Source organism: Acipenser ruthenus, chromosome 10, assembly GCF_902713425.1.
Source record: "Acipenser ruthenus chromosome 10, fAciRut3.2 maternal haplotype, whole genome shotgun sequence".
Classification (NCBI taxonomy): domain Eukaryota; kingdom Metazoa; phylum Chordata; class Actinopteri; order Acipenseriformes; family Acipenseridae; genus Acipenser; species Acipenser ruthenus.
The window spans coordinates 42,321,516-42,343,409 of record NC_081198.1 but is presented as its reverse complement, the minus strand read 5'-3'; the positions used below and the strand labels follow the sequence as shown (position 1 = coordinate 42,343,409).

The 21,894-nt window shown below is 35.1% G+C and overlaps 1 protein-coding gene across 3 annotated transcripts in view; it reads right to left on the bottom strand.

Annotated features, from left to right (window-relative positions):
* Positions 1-1,978: 1,978 nt before the first annotated feature.
* LOC117404168 (fidgetin-like) overlaps positions 1,979-21,894 on the bottom strand; it is a 45,438-nt gene continuing 25,522 nt past the window's right edge. For all 3 annotated transcript variants that reach the window (XM_034006949.3, XM_059032304.1, XM_034006942.3), the window contains exon 2: positions 1,979-8,606. In XM_034006949.3, the coding sequence (XP_033862840.1) occupies positions 6,382-8,598 (2,217 nt within the window). In that variant the 5' untranslated portion in view covers positions 8,599-8,606 and the 3' untranslated portion in view covers positions 1,979-6,381. The remainder of the gene's footprint in view (positions 8,607-21,894) is intronic.

Below are 21,894 nucleotides of genomic sequence, written 5' to 3'. Positions count from 1 at the left end.
TTTCAAATAAAAGATGAGGATCTGCAGGATTTTGCAGGCTGTGAGCTCTGAGAGTCAGTGGAAAGGGACATGCAAATTTAAAAGATACCAGAGAAAGTAGCGAGGCACCTCCAGTTGCCCATATTAGAAGAGTGCGTGTCAGCAAAATTCTTTCTCTGTTGACATTAGAATATGTTGGTTCTGTGTTAAACGATATCTTGGCCAGTATTGCTGTACAATCATATATACAAGTTTACTTTTATACCATGAATGACAACCCAAGGTTGACTTTTTTTAGGCAATTGCAATTTTAATTAAACAGTAGAACTTGCTTTAAGGATGGTTGTAATACCTACTTATAAATACATGTTCATCAGTACTAAACACAAGTAGTTTTCCTAGTTTTGAATTAAATCACAAATCCAGGATTGTACTCAAATTCAGATTTGTTGTAAAAAGGGGGTGTTAGACTGCTGCACACAGTAGAAGACCACCTTGGCTGTATGGACTGCTACATTTATACAATTCATGGCGACTGGCAACCTTGGTTGGCACCTGTTACCAATATAGTGTGTTTTTGTATTTTGAAAATTATATTTTTTACATAAATAATACCCTGTTTTTTAATTAAAAACATTAAAGAGGATGTGTAACTGCAATTCTGTTTGTTTCCATGCATTCCTCATCAAATTTACAACATATAAATTGCAGGTGCCTTATTCAAAGAATGTAAAAAGTACTAGAAACACAGCTCTGACAGAATGACTTCTACTCCCTGACTTTAGCATGTATGTATATTATGTACTGTATGTCAAATTTAAACACCTGATTATACAGTAGTCTCTGTGTATAGGAACACTTGCTAAGAGAACATCCTTGTGGTGAAACTGATTTTCCCCACTGTAAAAGCTCCGGCTAAAGGAACAGGAACTTCACTTAAAAGAATACCACCTTGGCATGGATAGCTATTCGTTCACAACTGATACAGTATATACTACTGTATATACAATATGTCCTGTAGAATCAGTAAAGAGAGATTTGAATTGGGTGAATTACAGTTGTAATATTTCATCTTTAATCAGTCACATCTTCACAAAGTACTGTTGAAATCCTCTCAAATAATTCCACAATGTAAACAGATGAAGGGTAGATATTGATGGTATGTTTACAAATGGCCAATAGATGACAATAATAGTATGTTAAGTAATATTAGTAAGTAAATTATAAATAAATCAAGAATTGTACTGATTACATGCTTCCCCCCCCCCAAATCTCACCCCTGATACACTAAATGTGTTAATTGCAAAGACAAAATACATTTAACCATATGCATTATTTTGTGATTAGAGGCTGGAAAATGCATCAATAGGTGCAAGTGTCTGTGAAGAGTTTTGTGTTGGTGTAGCAACCATGACTCATGAAGGCTGACAAGTGAAGGAAAACTGCAGGCAACATCCCATCATTAATTAATTGCATTTTAATGAACCCTAAATCAGTCACTGCAAGAGCATTCAGAAGTTTATATGAAAAGGGAGTAATTGCCTGGTGTTAAATCAAACTGGTTTAAGCGCCATAAAGCTGAAAACACAGGATTACAAATTGACATCCTGCCTCACACCCATGTTTTAAAAAGCATGCAGCTATTAAAGCAAAACTATGCGTAGTCCTAAATGAAATACAATATATTGTAAACCATTACATGCATTGTATATTCTAGGAAAGCCATGACATTTTTGTTTTATTTCAGAATGTTTATTTGAGGTACGCTTGTTCTTTTTCTTCCTCCATGTTTAGTAGCATTGCCATATACAACAAATCTTAACACAGAAAACTTGTCATAAAAAATATCACCATTTATCCACATTTTGTTTTAATGGTTGCTGCTTAGACCAGGTATTATTTCTGATGATTCACTCAAATAAATTTCCCCATGGTAACAAGTAGTCAAGAAAAGAAAAAAAAAAAAATCTATGTTAACATATCATAATGTTTGCATGGATTTCTCTCTTTTTTTTTTTTTTTTTAAACATTACAGTGCCTACATCCAAGAAAATGAGATGCAACAAATTACAATTGAAACTGCATTGAGGACAAAATGCATTGCAACATGTTCAGATCTCCAAGTTAATTGTACAGCAGCTTCCTACGCACAGACGATCAACCATATAATGATACCATCAAAATAATGAAGAAAAAAAGCTAAGCAGAAATGTCTCATTTCCATTAATACTGTCCACAAATTATGTTAATTCATTATGCAAGTGATGGATAATTTAAGCTTTCATCATTTTACGTTTGTCTTTTTTCTGAGAGATATGGATTGTTACATTTTTAATAACAACACATTTAGTTTCAGCAAATGTAAAATAAATGTACAACAAAAATGAATTTGTAATTGCAAAATACACAGCCATATAAGATAAAGGAAATATGCATGTGCACTGTATAGGTCTTTTAGAAATAATTCTTAATAAATAGGTCTCGTTAACTTTTGTTTAGAATTAGTATGATCTTTAAAAACAATATCAAAATAGTCAATGATGTTAGACTGACAATTCCGTCTAGTAGTATTTGAGTGTTTCTTGCCTAGCCTTATCAAAAGAGTAAAGGGTTACATTTTGTATATGCACTCACAATGGGAATGATAGCTAAAGGAAAGATATTTATTGTGTGCTTTGTATAGAATAGACTATGTGTAGATACAAAATGAGTGCACAAAATGAAGGTTTTAAAAAAACAAAAACATCTTTAATTAATGTTTTGTATCTCAGTATACAAGCAAATACATTTAAATTGACTTGAAGAATAGCGCAATAGACACACACAACAATTCTCAAAGGATGAAGCCAACATGCATTATGAATTTGCATTAAGAAAGACCTTGGAAAAGACCTATACAGTCCACCATTGCACTGATGTAGTGAGTATAATTATGTCAGTCAATACCCCAAGTAATTGTGTGCATTATCTACACTGATCTCTGTTGTTAATACTGTTCAGTACTGAGGTAGACTGTTAGAGTTTTTTTTTTTTTTTTTTTTACAAATGCATGACATTCAAAAACAGACATAAAATAAATACTACATGTACAATATGTAGCAATGAGGTAGAATGGTTATAAAGAACAATGCTTGATTATAAAACATACATAATAATAATAATAATAATAATAATAATTATAATAATAACAACAACAACAACAATCCTTACTTTTATACAAAATGAAAACACAAATATTTTTAGGTTTGGAAATAAATTCAAGTGATTTTGAAGTGTCAACAAAATGAGAAGGAATGAATGTGCTTACAACCTTAGTGTACTATATATATTTTTTCTATAAATATTAACATTCTATAAGCTGAATTCTAGTCTCTCGCAGCTCTGCGGCAATGTTGACCCTGGGCTGTCCGTATTATCCATGTCTCAGAGACAACAAAGTGATCTTCTCCTTGGTCTATTTTCTCATCTGACATTTTCAGTATCTAGCTCTGTACTGTTTTATATTTAAAAATCTGGTGGGAGATATTGTCCAAGCAACTAACAATTGACCTAACGTAGGCTACATTCCTTGTTTGCCTGCATGGTTATTTGGCCTCAGTGCAGAGTGAAACATTCAACCCTATCACTTTACATTTGAGAGGACTGTGAACTGCCAAAATAGGTAAACAGTCTGTTTAAGAAGTACATCTCCTTTATGTAAACTGCCTTCACATTCCATTAAGCAGTCGAGTTCAGTTAGCTTTTCCATTAGTATAGTTAACGTTTTAAATATTTCAAATATTTGGCAGCAAAGCATTTAATGTGGATGAATAGTTTTTGTGTTAGCTTTAATTTAGAACACAAACTACTTGGGTTCATTTTGCATTCAGTAAAACAAGACAATTAGATGTGTATGTGCAATTCCACTTAATACTGGACCAGCAACATTGTAATAAATGTACAGATGGCCAAGAGGCTGATTGATATGAAAATTGAAATCAGATAAGCCAGGTTTTAGCTGGCATTCAGGAAATTGTTCATTAACAGATAACTTGCTGCAGGAGATTGTGTTATAGTAATGTGAAGGTGATCACGACAATACACATAAAGCTTAATGTGATGTGATTAAAACACACACACACATACACAAAGTATGCACTAAAAACAAAATATGCTTAGGGTGCACTTTGTTACATAAGAAGTTGTTCTGTAGTTTTAGTGGCTTTGTTTATCTGTGTAGTTTACACTTTTTTTTAATTAAGCACAGCATATAATGGCAGATGATGTTAATGGCTAAATAAACAGCAACTAATGGGCCAGCACATTGCAACAATAAAGTTATCAGACAACAGATTACACTTTAGATAATAGGGATGTCACAATTTTGATTATTTTGTTTACACCTTTGTTGAAACGTGTATTCATCTACTTCGAATAATATTGAATTGGTCGAGCCAATTGTTGCTAAATGCTACGGTAGTTTAATTCCAGTAATGTTTGCTTACAGAGACCAATAAAAATGAGACATGACATAAGTAAAGGAAAGAAAAAATAGCAATAAAGCAATACTATGACACCTCTATTAACTAGTTGGAAAGAAATATCTTGGAGGGATAAAAACAAACTCTTTCTCAATGCACATATTATGCTCTTTATATTTTTCAGAACACTCTCATACCACAATACTAGTGCTTAGGAACAGTTATGATACTGTTTTAAAAATAATAAAAACAACAAAAATACATTCAAAAGCAAGACTTTTCTTCTCATGCAGTTGCAGACTGTGACTGCTGTGGCATATAATGCCCCTGTTCAGAGACATTGCCAAACATCAATCAACTGTCATGAAAAGACCTGCACATTTTAAAAGATAAAAAGACTATGAGGGAGGTGAGGAAAATGCCACACATGCCAGCTAACGGCCTTTCCAGAAGGAAGACTCCACAGAATGTGTGTCAGTGAAATACAGTATAAGAGAGTGTGAGGGGCCTAAAACTTACTCCATGGTAAAATACAGTTTAAAAGAAAACAGTTCTGCAAGTTAGCATACCAAAGAGTATTTGATGTTTAGCAATCCTCAAATAATCTGCTTTCAGAGAGAACTGTAATAAACTGAGGTAGAAAAGAAAGCAGGGATCATATACCATCCTTCGGCATCATTATATTTATGACAAATGACAGCAGCAGAATGGAATCACATAGTTTAAAAACAGCAAGAGCATTTCTGTACCCTCTTCAAGAAGATACTGTACTTGTAACTGGCTACTGAAAGTGTCTGCCTTTGTTTTTATTCCCACGTTTGACCTCTAGACATCCCTCTTCACTTCCCTAAATCAAGTGACCTAGAAGCTACAACAGTAACCACCAACATTAAAATGATCAACAAGTACATTCTGTTTTAATGTGCCTTCATAGATTTTGTTTGGTCATTTTTTTCACTTCTCATAACTTGACCTAAATTATTTTTTACCCTCCATGTACTGTGGATAAAGGCAATCACAGAACATTGCTTTAAGTACTGTTACATAATGAAGAGAAAAAAAGGGCTTCGGAAATTGATTTACACACTATATTGATACATTTGTCAGTTAACACTAGCAAAAAACAAAACAAATATATAACTGACTCTGTCCCATCACTTCAGAATACATCTTCATACATTCATAGTCATCTCCTTGTCATTTTTCAGTTGTTGAGGTAAACATACATTTATAGAAAGTAAAACAGAAGCCTAGCTTAGCCTAGCCTAGAACTCTCAGCAGTACATAGTGCTTTCAACACATTCCTTTGAGGTACTGTACAAATCACAATCACTTTCCTGAGTTTTTGCAGACAGAACATTAAAATAAATGAACTATGGAAATTAAGGTCCAGATTACCAATACCCTATTTTTTCATTATCGTTATTTTTATTTATTTTATTTTTCTCAGCTGATACTGCAGAACAGGCATGATTGAGGAATACTGTTGCTCTCATAATGACAAAAATCCTGACTTACTGTCCCCTATTAAAACAGCTTACCTCTCTCATTTAGTCCCATAATGTTTGAAGTTAAAGCTCTTTATATTAGCACATGCCACCAATGTAGATTGTGAGGCAAACAAAAAATAAAGCACCACTTCAGGCACTTGATAGCAACTAAATCTCAAGAACAGCAGAATGATATAAACACACACAGGGTTTGTGTCCCCTTGAAGTCAACCCACTTGCACCTCTGTAAGCGATGCCTGGCTTCAACAGAATCAAGCATCAACATAAGCTTTCCAAACATGTTGCTTACAGATCAACAGCTCTTGTTTAATGCTTCTCCTTGCAGTCTATTCTGACACATTAAGGTGCCAGGGTCACCATTGTCCTTCCAGCCCCTTTCCAGCTGGAAAACCTCTGTGGCAGGTTTGTTTGGCCAGATTTGCTTGATCGCTTCATTGGCTACAACCAAACATTTTGTTCCACTCAATGTACATGTCAAGTTCTTTCTGTGATGTGCTAGGCTGAATCTTGCAAAAAACATTTTCAAAGTCTTGGTAAGTTACTGGCCTCAACTGGTTAGGCATAATGGCTGAAAGGTCAGTGCCCTGCATGGCATGGAGAGGGCCTACCACTGCATCGTGACACAACCGAGCAACATCAAGTCCAGAGAGGCCCTCTGTTCGCTGAACAAGCAGTGCAACCTCTTTGTCGTTGAGGCAATAGTTGTGCTGTGAGAGCAGCTGAATGATTATCTGGTGCCTTGCTGTGCTGTCTGGTAATGGGATGAGAAGTCGTTTCATGAAATATCTTCTCACCGATTCATCTATTTCCTCTGGTTTACTTGTGGAGCAGATGATCACAATTTGGTCCTCAGAAGAGGTCAAAACACGGTCTAACTGCATGAGGAACTCAGTTTTAATTCTGTTCACTGGGTTTTCCTCACTCAATTGTGACGAAAGCAGCATGTCAATTTCACTGATGAAAATCACAGAAGGCTGACGACATCGTGCTACAAGAAAAGAGGCATGAACAATCTTCTCACCTTCTCCTAACCATTTTGTTACCAGGGCTGAGCCACTGATTCGAAAAAAAGCAGCACCCAACTGACTGGCTATGCATCTGCCTAATAACGTTTTGCCCGTTCCCTGAGGTCCGAATAAAAGAATGCTCCGAGGTAAAGCACTAAAAACATCAGGCCCCAGCATAGGCCACAAAACCTCCTCCTTTACAATGGCCTTGGGCAGATCAAGTCCAGCAATGTCATTCCAGTCCACAGGAGGTCCCTGGTTGATGATCTCATTGGTCACAAGTTCAACGAGGTGTGGGTCGGTGTTCTTCAGTTGCTCGTCTGCAGAGCGGGTGGATGAGGTAGCTGTGCGGATTCCCGGTCCTTGCATTGGGTGGGAAAGATGTTGTCTGTGCTCATCGCTATGCTCACTCATTGATGCAAATTTTCCAAACTGCTCACTCGACCGTGACCCTCCCAAGGAGTTTTTCGCAGAACTATAGGATGGAGGGGTTAGGGCCCTACTAGACTGGCTGCTAAATTTCCGTTGCTGATCTGAGGACATCAGCTGCTTCGCAGGCTTAAATGCTAAAGATGACGTGTCAGCACTTCTGTCAAATCCATTCCCCCTGCTTGTGTTTGAAATGCTGTTGTCAGGCATTCTGTACAGAGGGCTTTGAGCTGAGCGTTGTTGGCTGTAGCTGAAGTTTCCATAACTGGAGTCCATTTCTCCTTGCGCTGTCATATAAAAAGCTTTTCTTTTCAGAGAATTGGCTGAACTGCTGTTTAGAGGTGTCGGTGCAATTGGCCCAAGGCTGTGGGTCTGATAGGTGTAACCTGGAACGGTGGGAGGAGGAAGGGGAGTTGGGGCAGGGATACCCGATGGCAGGTAAGCAGAAGGTGGAGGGGCCCCTCCAGGGCTATAACCAGGGCCAACAGAGGTCTGTGGAGGGTAGCCAGCAGAAGTGTAATTGTAGCTGGAGAGGTTAGGGGAGCCAGTATTGTAGCCTGGCACCAGGGTTGGAGGAGGGGGAGGAGGTGGTGGCTGCAAAAGTCCAGAGCTGTGCAAAGGTGATGGAAGTGTAGGTGCTGTCTGGCCACTGTAGCTTGAATGTAGGTAAGAGCCGTTATAACCTGCAGCATATTCCTGAGGCGGCAATCCAGAATGAAGACTGGCTACAGTGTGGCTTCCGCAGGTGCTGCTGGAATAGCTGGGCTCAGTCAGGTTGCTGGCTACCCCAGGAGAGCTGCCAATGCTGGCAGATACATCTGCTGGAGGCAGGGTGGTTGTCACTCCCGTTTTACTTGCAGTAATAACGTCAGGAACACAGTTCATAGAATAAACCCCTTCTGAGTTTAAAGGCGACTGCCAGGAGTCATTATCATTCTTCCTTCCATTTACAAGTCCTGGAGCTACCTCAGAATAAGTACTCAGTATGACCCTTTCATTCGGACCTTCTAAGATTCCAGAGTACTTCTCTGCATATTTTTTCAAAAGGTTTGAAGCAGTCAGTGCAGAAATGTCATCATTGGCCCAGGCATATTGATAGGTACGCTGTAAGTGGCCTCTATATCCCTCTGCTTTGTGTGCTGGAGAGCGGGTGGTTGAGGTGATGTCAAAGTGCTGTTCTGCCCACTGTGCATGCTCCTGGGTCCACTGCATCTTTAAGCCTGCAATTTCAGTGAAAAAAAGACAAAAATAATAATTACACTTTGTGGGAAAAAAATAAAATAAAAATAAATATATATTATTATATTATATATCTATATATCTATATACATTTGATAATACATATATACCCACACACATGTTTAAGAGCTAACATATCTGTAATAAACATTAACATTAATAACATTATATATAGGCAATAATATATATATATATATATATTACTGTCCATCACAAGACAGAGTAGTCCATGGCAGGATTACTAGGTTTATATATATATATTTTTTTAATTTTAAATTTTTTTTTTGTAACTAAAATATTTTTGTATAATCTCAACACATGTAAATTGAAACACAAACAAAACATAAAAATGTGCAGAAGATAAGAACATGGAAATGATTACTGTTTTTGTTATTTTTCTTAAGCCAAGACCTCTTAATTTCTACATGACAGTTTTACCCCACCCCATATATATAAAAATATGAGACACAGCTGACAGATCACATCTAGGATACCTCTCTGATTTGGAACCCAACACCTAGTTAGCACAGTATAATGCACCCTGCACAGAACAATATGACACAGACATTGCAGGTCACTCTATAATCCAACTCTCATCTAAAGCGGTCCGAGACAGTTTCAAATCTGCTTCGTGGAGTGCAGCAAAGCAATCTCCCAGGCAGCGCTCTGTCGCTTTCATCACAGAAAACCTACATCTCGGCATGAATTACAACAGGCTCCTTTTTGCCTGCTAGTCCTGTTGTTGAGGCTCTGAAAAACAAGCAGTATTTGTCTTTCAGACTTTTTTTTTTTGTAGTCTCCAGGGTACAAAAGGGACAATCCAGTTTAATCCCAAACTCTCTCTACAAATACTGGTAGCTACATATACTGTCATCTAAATCTCTTCACGTGATTATCAGAGTTACACTCCATCATAACGTGGTTGTGAACTAATGACAGACTGTTATTTTTCTTTAAGCCACAAACACACAATGAGAGACCATGTAAAGCTTAAGCTTTATCTTGCCACCTCATACCTGTACATGGCGCACACATTACTGCTGTTGGTGCAGCTGTATCAACAGTCCCACTTAATCTCTGTCATATTACCAAAAGTGATTTTTCACAAGCAGGCACAGGCTTTCTTCTGTATTACTGCTGCCCCTGCTGCCCCCCCCATTTTAGTATCTTACAACCCAGCCTGAAAATCAAGTGCGGCTGCCGTAATGCTTGCTAGGCTAAACAACGGCAACATACTGTTTGTTTGGTAACAGAGCGGCATGTCGATTCCCATCTGACACCCTCCCCACCGTTTGCAAAACTGCTGCACCAGACACTGGAAGCTAATTAGCAGGATGATGCTGTGCTAATTGTGTTAATTTACAAGGTTTTAGTCAAAGAAAATCATGCTAGGGCTGGCACTCCTGTCAAGCTTCCAAGTTAATGATTAAGAAATGCAGAACAGGAAAATGTCACTATAAATAATATGCCAGCCACATCACAAAAGCCAATCAATTAAGTTATAATACAACATAAGTTTTTGAAGACATATCACAGCATAAAATTAGCTGCAATAATGACAATTATCAAAAAAAAAAAAAAAAAAAATAATAATAATAATAATAATAATAATAATAATAATTGCATATCCTGATTTTTCAGATTTCTTGTTAGTCATTCAATAATTGAAACTCAAAGTTTTTTTGGTTTTTTTTGAGGGGGAAGCTGGTTAATTTTTTCATATGCAATATTTTGAACAATAAATCCTTGTAGACTAAATGCTGGTAATGGCAGTTATGCGGTTTAATAAAGAATTGAATTTTAAATGGGTATTCTAAAAATATAGCTATTTTGTGTTGGATACAATGGCAAGCATATTTCACAGACACAAGTAAATAGCCATTATTGGCACTAATATTTGGCACTTGGTTCGATAGAACTAGTTTTCATAAATATTTTCATAATAGACTTTTACTGTTATGTAGTTAATCAAATAATGACATTTCGATGAAACGGTTAAATAAAACAATTATCAAATCAAAGAGTAAATGTACTACTTCATTTACATAATATGGTAGGTATTAAGACAACATATGGTAGATTGAGAGAGTACACAACACATTGTTGAGAACAAATTGATGCATTGAAAACCTGTTCAATACAACCTTAAAATAACAACTTTAACTAATAATCCCATAGTCCCTTACGGAGGTTTTAGCTTTTTGACGGCCCCAGTTACAGAATGGTATTCAGCTTATGCAAACTGCATATGGTTTCGCCATAATATTATCAAAGACAAAAGGTGCAATTTATTTTCTTAAACTGGTATGGTATTTTTAAAAAGATTAAAAATAAAATCAGCATTGGTCTGGTTAAAGGTGACTCAGTCCTGGATACATCCTAATTATTTAATTTAAACACTGCCAAATGATTATTCCTTTTAAATCACACTTTCACATCTCGCATCTGCAAATTACAATACATTTGCAGCAAATGTCTATTTTTTATTCCATCTCATCTGCATAAAGTGCCACTTTGAACAATCACAGAGGCGCTTCTGGCTAAGTGTACTTTAACAGGTACAGTTCAGATCCCTGAACATGAAATGCTTAATGAAATGGAAACAAAAGAAAAAATTTAAATAAAGCACAAGTGAATCAAAATTATTCAGCTATGGAGAGAACTGTAGCTGAAGAGATCTGTCCCAAGATGGGACATTTCAAACAGAAAGATGGCAGATGAAGAGTGATACTTCTACAATATAATAGACTGATGGGTAGAAAAGGGCTTTCTGGGTATATCAAATGTTTATACAGTAGCAGTTTCAAATAATTTAAAAGATCGAGCTGATCTTAGAAAAAAAATAAAAAATAAAACAATAATAAAAAATGACCTATTAGTTTTGTTTGCATAAATTCTTTAAGGCACAACTTCCACTGCTTTAAAAATTATCTTCATGTAATATTTAGTTCATTACATTGGTGGACAAATGTACATGGATTTGTGTGAACTCTAAAAAATTATTTCTTCACTGTAAACCCCTGCAGCCCTGTGAAATGCAATGCATCATCTGCTGAAACAGAACTCCCTGCTTGTGTAAAAGAATCCACAAACTAACTCCTCATGTTGTGCTGGTCCTGCTCATGGGAGCAAAGTTCAGCTTTGAGCAGTGAGAGAGAGAGAGAGCGAGAGCGAGAGAGAGAGAGCACGAGAGAGAGCGAGAGAGAGAGAGAGAGAAGCAGGGATACAAGTGGGGGTTGGGGCAGCCGTGGAAAAAAAAAAAACGCATTCAGAGAAGCTGTCACCTCCCTCTATACCAGTCAGCAGCAAGTTTTTTTTTTTTTTTTTTTTTAAAGCCACAGTCCAAATGAACTAGGCTAAATCGCATCCTAGCAGGTCATGCCAAATAACACTACTATGACTAATAACAATAATTCTACTACTGCGACTACTACTAAAAAAGAGTGTTCAACATTACAATGCAATGCAATAAACCATTTTATGCACTTCTTTATTTATCTCAATTTCTTTTTAGCTGAGATTACTCCCATTCCCATCTGGAATGACTGAATGCCCCATTAGTTCAATATTTCCCCCCCATTTGGCTGCAGGGCATTAGCTCAAATTCCAGCGATTAGCACCTCAAAAGCCACAGAAAAGAAGCTGTTTGCGTAAAATTCAATGTTTGCCTGTCAAGCATATACACAATGCTTAAAACCTACAACAATTTACTTACCATTCTAGTATCTTTTGTCAATGTCAGTCCTTACCCACACAAGCTTTGACAATAAATGGTATTTGCTGCAATAAAATACAATAAAATAAAATAAAAAAGCTAAAATTGCCTCTTCCCATCATATAAAAATGGTAAACTATAATGCTTTTGGTTCAATGCAATAATATAAATGTTGGTTAGTTAATTTGTTCTTGTTTGTGTCATTTTTAACCACTGTCATAGATGACATGTTTAAACATAGGGTAGGTACAGCAATCAGTACTTCACAAGTAAAGCAAAATGAACATATTTAATTCAGCTGTCACAGATAATTATTTCCAGTTTAAAAGAACAAGATATTCTATTTCACTGCCACTGATGTACTTTTAGAAAACGTATTCTCACTATCAAAAGCATACATTTTTTTCCCCTCCAAGTTGTTCAAGTCATCACACCTGTCCAATATAAAAAAGATAAAGGACTTTTTTTAAGCATTGCAATGAAAAGAAATGCAAAAGCAGCACTGCTTATTTCATTTTAAGTACGACAGTAGCTGTCATGTTCTATGAGCAACTTATCTGGATAACAGTTAAAACACAGCGATTTCATTAACAAGCTCACTGCTCTATTCTGATAATGTATTTAATTGGAGCCAAGGTTTTGTTTATGTTGACTGTTGCTTACACAGATTAAGAGCTTCATATATTGAATTTTAATGTGATTAAAATATGTATCAATCTATTAGTCATAATGAAAATAATAAATGTGCAAGCATACATACATCCAACAACACTCTCTTACAAAAGAGAAGTCTTATTGTAAAATGATTTGAAAAATATATCTATTTTTATCAAACACAATGCAATTCAATGAAATGCTGTATTCCATTTAATAAATTGCTTCACATTGTGTTAATTAACAAGAATTTAAACCAAGAAAGTTGTAGTCTGGTTGCTGTGTCAAGACACGGCAACATGTGACTCCGGACGTAAAAAAAAAAAAGTCTCACTCGATGCTAAGTCAATTCTGACAGCAATAATTTGAAGAACTTAAGCTTTACCAAGTAAGAGTTCACTATCAAAAGCACTGTATTAATTTGTATTTCATTTAATTTCTGTTACTGCAATCATCACCAAAGAAGAAAGAAACACAGAGCTGACCTTTTTGGGAACTATTAATCTCGGTAGCCTTTGCTGTTTTTAAGCAAACATGACTGTGCCTCCGCTCTGTCCATCCAATTTCCCAGTGCGTAAATTGGACTGCCGCTTGCACAATTCTCTATTCATTACTGGGTTGCTGAAAGGAAGCACAGAGGTGGTTGTGTTTTTTTTTTTTTCTGTGTGTGCAATGCCTTCGAGCAGGACTCCCAAGCATCAAGGCAAAGATTTTTTTTTTTTTTTTAACAAGTTCAGCTGTCGTAATTTAAATGTGCTCTAATCAGACTCATTACTGTTTTCAGCAATTTGCCTACCAAAGATGCTTATTAGGTACTGTAACTGTGTTTAATAAACCACGCTTTAGAAAAATAACTGTAATGAGCTCTTAACAGTCTATCTTCAGCATGATTACAATGTGAAAGTGTGTCTGTGCAGACTGCTACATTTAGTAATGTAATAATTAAGACCCAAGACTCTGAAGACTGTTTTTACCTCATAAATACCAATCAAAATATATTATATCAAATAAAAAAGAAAAATATGTTTAATTCCCATGCAACTATTTAAGCACCATATATATATATATATATATATATATATATATACACACACACACATTATATATATATATATATATATACACACACACACACACATTATATATATATATATATATATATATATATATATATATATATATATATATATATATATATATATATATATATATATATACATATATATATATATATATATATATATATATATATATATTATGACACACATGTTCGGATATTCGCTGATAATTTAAATATTCGTTCGTTTTTCAAAAAGTAATAAAAGCCATTATATTGCTCTGTACGCAGGCAGAAACAGCATCGCAGCAGGTGCAGGGGGTGTGGCTGTGGCCCTGGTGTGTGCGTCTTTATATTACTGCAATACAATATGTAACACGTTCAAATAGATAAATATCCCAGGAGTAAAGAATAAAGTTGTGTAGGGCTTCCTTTACCCCAGTGAATTAACTACAACACAAAAGATGCCAAATAGCAGTTCAAGCTAAATGTTGTTTTGTTATTCCTGAAATAAATAGTACACAAAGTTGACAACACATTTTATTTATTTTTTCTTTGTTATTCCATTCCTAGCCATTGCCGTTTCTTCACAGTAAACAGTGGCCATCAACACGTTTTCATAAAGTAATAACATGAGGTTTACTTATGCCTTTTTGCAGCGGAACAAACTTTAACACTTCAAATAAAACAAACTGGAAAATGGCGTTGTAAAGTGAGTGGGGAAACAAACTCACCGTTTTGGTTCTGTTTATTACATTCCACGTAAGAGTCACTATATAAAAAATTATTTAAAAAATAAAACACCTACCTACTGTTTTAGATGGACTGAATAACCCAAATAATCACATAGTAGGCCTATATTTAAAATCAGAAAGTATTTATTTAAACCACCTTGTGCTCAGCTAAGTAATGGAACTAATGCAATTCCTTGTCTAAATGTATTTTGTTTTATCCTGAAGTTCTACAAGAATGCAACCATATCTGTAATCTAAGCAATTGGTATTCCATTAGTACTGTTAACCAGGTTATGTTTCATCGGTGCAAATTAAGTGTCTTCAGTTGTTGACTGAGATTTCGGTAACTAACAAATCATACACCTATAAAAGACAGCAATTATATTTAAAAAAATTAAATAAAAAAAAAGTAATGTGTGCCACAATAACTTTGAATCCTGCATTGTATGACCTTATAAATGATAACTATAAGGTTACAACCACAACTGAGCTGTTTTGATTCATTCAATGTTTTATAATAAGTGGTTTGTTCATAAATATGTATGCTCGCACCCTGTTTTCTCACTGCATTTTTAAATGCTGTACAATTTTGAAGAAATTAACTAAAGTATATAACACGTGTGTGTTGTATTACATTTTGTGTTAAAGCACATGTTTCACTAGTTAAACAGGAGACGTAGGCAAGGTAGTGATTATGTATTGGAAAAAGAAAACAGATAGATAAATTAATGCACCTCAAGATTGTATTTCTCTATTATTTGTACTGATAAAACAAGGAAGCTGTTACTTGGATCATGATAACGTTATAGCTAGCTATTTGTTCCTGTTTTTTTTTTTTTTTTATAGTAGTCAGAATTGATAAAGTAATAATTATCTACCTATTATGTGTTCATTTTTAGCGTGAGTGAAGCCAGGGTTAACATTATAACAAAATAATCTCTATGACAGATTAAATTAGCATTTTATAGACACTGAATAAACTTGACTGAACACTTCAACCGCCGGATTTTCAAACTACCTAGAACCGCCACGTGGGTCACTTTGACTCATACATTGCAATTTTCCGTATGATATTGAGAACACAAAATGTATAGTGCTGGTAGACACTCAATTATCTTTTAAACATATTTGTATTGGCATTTTATTCTCGAACACCTTTTAAAGGGGTTGTATCCCATATGGGTTTTAAAAAGTTTTTCATTAAGAAGTTTGCTATCTAATAAGTGTGTGTTGAAAGTATCAACTGTAGGTGTTTTTCAAATCTTATCATAACAGAAGCACCATGTGTTAATTTCAGTTTAATTAGCTAGAACAGCTTGAAGATGTCACTTATAGGGGTTCAACCCTTGATAAATATTACTTGTGTTCTGCCCTTATCAAATATTCACGTCAAACTTTGTTGTTTATACACATGTTAAGGCTCTTTTTTCATTTTCAAAATGCATGCAGTCTTTTCTATATACACATTGTTGTAGTAGTTTCTTCTGGTCAGTTACAAAGATTTTAAATATGTAAAAGTTTAAAATTATAATCAAAATTCAAACATTTAAGAAATTAAACAGAATGATAAAAACCTCCTACTACTGCAAGGAGTTGCTTACATAAATTATGTTGTGGTAAGCTGGTTTCAAAAGGGGAAAAAGCGTTCAATTATTCTACAGGGATTTATTCATTCTGAAATGCTTCCTGATAAAGAAAGCTGTGACTTGGAACACTGGACACAACCTTTGAAAGGGAGTGTATCTGTCATTCATGAAAACTTAAGTTAAGCCTAGTGAAAGACAACCACTTGGCAAGTGTGAAACCCCGAGACAGCATCAGGATTATTCCAGATCAAAATAAGTGTCCCTGCAAATTGAACACTTTTACTGGATGTATTTCCATATTTAAAAATTCACCAAGAGAATCACAGAATACAGCTGTGAACTGATTTTGAAAGCAATGTCTAAAACGTTGCTGTTAGTATGTGGGAATGTAAAAGCAACATAACAGGACATTTGGCAGTCACATTATGTCAGTATTGTCACAAATTGATCCAAATGTTTGATTTATATTTCAATGTTTCTGATGCTAACATCACAAGCAATAAAAGTGTTTTATTATCCATTATAGATTAAGCATAATAATCAGTCAAAAAAAATAAAATAAATTCCCTTGTTTTTTAATGTTGAATTGCCCCCAATAGCCTCTTGGCACCAAGGTAGAGAATTACTTTAGACTATGATTACCTCCAGTGACCAAGAGCCGAAGGTTTTCAGAGTGCTCAATGGTGCTTCAATCTCACCTGGAAAAGTGTTTGATTCCCAGTTCCAACCTTTAAAAGGGCATACATGTGAAAAAGAAGAGACAATCCAGCGTGATGCTACAGTAATGAAGCCTTAAAATGATCCAACTAAGAATCAATTGAACAGAAGATGTATTGTATCTCCCGATCTTAACGTACAATCTATTTACAGTATGCCTGGTCCAAACTGACGGATAAGAACGCAACATAATATCCAAACTGCATTTCTTTACATTTTTTTTTTAGGCAGTAGCCTGAATTGATCATATTTTGGCACTTACTGTACATGTAGATGCATTGTTAGAGGAGTTCATGGTTGATTAAACAGATTGCCCAAGGCCTTCTGGTGCTAAATTAATGCCACTTGAGACAACAATTTCTAATTAATATTTAGTGACCCTTGTCAATAAAATGTCCAATGGTTATTTTTCTATATATGAATTCCTCCACATGCCCTTAGGCTAAAACCAGGTCAAACTGGTAAGTTGGAGACCTGTTGAAAAAACAGACCTGTCATGAAGTGCAATTGATAAACTAGATAGGTGAAGTACTGGCCAATACTGGTGCAATCATGTTGTATTGTATACTGGAAGGGCAAGAGTTATACTAGTATAAAAAATCAACACAAAATGTGCAGAAACCAGGTCTTCTGACTATTGATATTTTCACAAATAGCTCAATTATAGTATTGATTTACACAGATCATCACAGAGCACAATTTAATGTGAACCAATGTAAAAACAAACAAAAGAAAACTGTTTATTTCACTGTGAACTTCCTCCCACTGAAAGCCTGGTGTTACATTGCCATTGATATAAACTGCATTACCTGTATGTATAAAAACAACCATTACATTATATATACAACATCTGGACATACTGTAATGTAAATGTGGAGGGAAAACAGTGTGCATGAAACAGACTGTAGTTATGTTGAATTCAGTCAGGTCAGTCATGCAGTAAGTCAGTTTCTCTATGACAAGACTGCATTTTCTAATCACAATGATATTCATGCTGCTCTTTTCAGAAAAAAAGACACTGTACAGCCTGCTGTGACAGAGGTATAATCATTTCAAATCTTGTTAACGCCTATTATGTATTACAAAACAGCTGCATCTTTGAATGATGCGATGCCCCTTTTCTTCCTTCAAAGCACAGTAGTTTTCACAGAATCCCAGTAGGAAATGATAAATAGAGAATGTGCTTTTGAACAAAGGTTCTTCAAACATACCAATGGTCAAATTAATAGAAGATTTTTCTCCTCCTGTTTTTATATTTCTTGATGATAAACTGTGCTGCCCCAGCTGGTTTAAAATATGTTTTTAGGAAAAGGGGGAGGAGGGGGGCAGTTGGGAATTCAAGGCAAGTCTCTTAACGGGAAAGTCAGTTTAAAATGCTTCCAGTGTTCAGTTTAACAAATGACGTATATGCCACCAACTCCCAAAAATAAACACAATATCCCTAACTTAGCTATACAGAATTCAGTAGGAGACTGCTTACATTTTACAGAAAATACTGGCAGAGCTGATTTTTCAACATTGCATTATAGGGTAAGGCACACTGCTTCTTTAAGTGAAGAATACCCTCCACTCACCAAATAAATCCCTCACGTGCATAAAATGAGAGAATTATTGAGTGAACCACCAGGACATTGCATCTACATTTTGTACATTTTATTGTGGTAATTATAAATCATTATAAACATAGTACTTTCTGTTATTAAGTGCTTCAGTACATGCGTCATATATCAAGGGCTGGCAATATAAAACGAGCATAGACAGCAAGGTGAATAATGACTGGCCATTATCTTATACTGCCTGCAATAATAATTTTCAAGTGTCTCGTTTCAGGAAGTACCATCAATTAGATGCTCCCAACAAAGACATATATGTAGAATAATCTAAATTACAATTTAAAGATTATTACCAAAGATGAGTTCATGTTGAGCATGAGACTGGGCATGGCCTTTAGTTTTTTGTTGTGATTTTAAAACTTTATTGCTTGCAATGTTATCATTTGTGTATGTGGAAAATACAAAAAAGATAAAATTATTAAAAGATACTCCCATGTTATTTTGATATATACAACTACTAGACATAAAACAATCCTGAAAATACAAGGGCAATGATTAAATCAGGAGTCCTTATTCAGTGGCAGTGCATGCAAAATGTACTGTCAATCCAGTCTAACCGTAAATTAACCTCAGTCATGAATACTGAATTGTGAAACGAGAGGGAGCATGGTATATCCAACTCATAAATGGCTTTACAATGTACAGCACACAGGTGTACTGTCAGCTTTTAAAATTGACATATGCCTTACATGATAGTTCAAATGCAACACTATAACTGTACCAATGTTACCCACGTACATTTACAAAGGATATTTATTTATTTTTTTATTTTTGATGGCATTAGACCTATTATTCAATGGAAATACGCAACTGAAGAACTGTCTGACCTGAGAAATGGCTTGGTTATTTAGCCAAGAGTACCCTGCCCTTCTATAAAAGAGCATTATAAAAAACACATTTCACAGAACATTAGGTGTTAAATAAACACATGACAGAAAAAGACAGCCATTGTCTCTAAAGATAACAATTTCCCCAACACTTTTGTTGCTTGGGTTGTACTTTTTCTACCTGTGGTTAATACCATTTTCGACGTGCATTAACGGTAGATGTAGAGGAAAACTATTCACAGTGAACATTGCACTCCAGTCTCTTAAATTGTAATAAATGTTGATATCAATGAGCTGTTTCCCTATCTGTCAGGTGGATGCGTCACATTCATTGCTCACTGCTGTGTCTGCTCTGTAGATGGCAGATGATTAGGATGACACTATCTCTCTGAACATTAAATTGTTAAACTGCATTGACATACTGAATGGTATTATAAATAGTTAATGCATCAGTTCACATGTTAAGAGTAGTGTTACCACTAATGATTGCCATTGTACTAAATGGCTCATTCTCTGAAAATTAAGTCAGTCAGGGTAAAGTAGGTCAACAAAGATACCCTTAATTGATGTTGTTTTAAAAAAAAAAAAAAATAATGAATAAAAACCATAAGCAGGTTACTTATCAATTAAAATATTGTTTGTATTTGAGCAATTCTGGGGGAAAGGAATAGATTCCACATTTCCAGGTAAAACCCATTGTTTAGTTTCTGTTACGAGAATACCTTCAATTACAATGTAACACACGATACCAGATTTGACACTTTACAATATTATTAAGATGAAATAAATGTAATTTCAACTTAAACTAGGCGATTCCCTATAGAAGAGGGAGTTAATTGGTTAATTGGTTTTAGCATATAAAAATCGCAATGAAGACACTAAAAAATATATTTTGTTGAGACGTTTTTCTACTTGACTTACTTGGCCCCCATTTTTAAGCTAATTATATATTGTAACAATTGTTTTATTCTTTCCAGAAAATTTGTCTTATAGTTTTACCTTACTCTAGTTCATGCCAGTCTGTTATCTCTCTTAGAATGCAGTCCCTAAAGATCATTAGCATATTGAGAATTGTTTAAAAGGGCACGCACAATGGCATTATCCACAGTGGAACAGACTTTGTACTGCTCTCAAAGCCACGTTGCATGGAGCAATTCATTGATTTTTAAAAATTATATTTATTGACAGGGCTTTATCAGAGTGGTTTACACATTTAAATTATCGTAGTGAGATCAACATCAATAGGGTACATTTCAATAATGAAACAATAAGGCAAATGCCTTTCTTTGTTATTAACTGACATAAAGGATTCACTGAATGTCAATCATTTACCTTTTTTTTTTTTTTAAATTGTGTATCTAAAGTGCTAACCCTGAAGGATGTTACACACACTTGTGCTGTATTCTGCCAAACCAATACACACAACAGTTTGCCTACAGCATGACTCACGTAATAATGTGTAATTTATTAAGGATTTAAGGTTAGAGATTCATAGCAGACTAACATTTCTCATCGCTTGTATTTATTTGCAGTGTGAAAAAGGTGTAGTGCTCTAAAATGTGCCCTCCGTCCTGCCCACATACTAACGTGAGGGAATAACTTATTTATTTCTTAAAATTAGACCCTGCTTTCAAGCAAAAACACACTATTACAATTATTTATACACACACTCCAAGCAATATCGGACAGTATAGCAAGTTTCTTCGCCGATTTGATTATGTGCCCTATCTACAGCAACACGCTGCCCAATAATACCATGAATTGTACCTTCCTACAGTACAACATACACTATGTGTATTAGTAAATATGAAGCAACAGCTTACTGGGAGGATTACAACCCATTCATTCACTGAAGAGATTTAAAACAGTAACTTGCTATTTTTGGTCTAACCAATTGCTTCTTTTCACACAGCTAACTAAAACAACTTGGTAAGACCAGTATTCAAACCAGCTTTCTCTTGATTGCTTGACTCCCCCTGTACTTCACTGTGGACCGTTGCTCAACTCTTAATGTTTCCTGCTTTTTGACATTGCATTTTGTCAGTTGGTTAAAAAAAAAAAAAAAGCAGTACCTTCCCATTTTGAAAAAAAAAAAAATACAATCATGTTGCATTTGTTAAATATGCTTATTTTGTTTCACATGCTTCACACTGCATGGAAGGGATTTTTGTTCCCCGTTTAGAATTATTTTATAAATACAGTAAGACAGCTCGAGTCCCACAGCACTGTGTTTGTTGTTATTGCTATTTTACTTCCAACCACATAACCACATCTGTCTGTCTGGAACTTTGTCACCAAGATACTACTGTACACAGAACTGCTCTTTAACTAGGTAACAACATTGCTTGTTGTATTCACCTACAAAA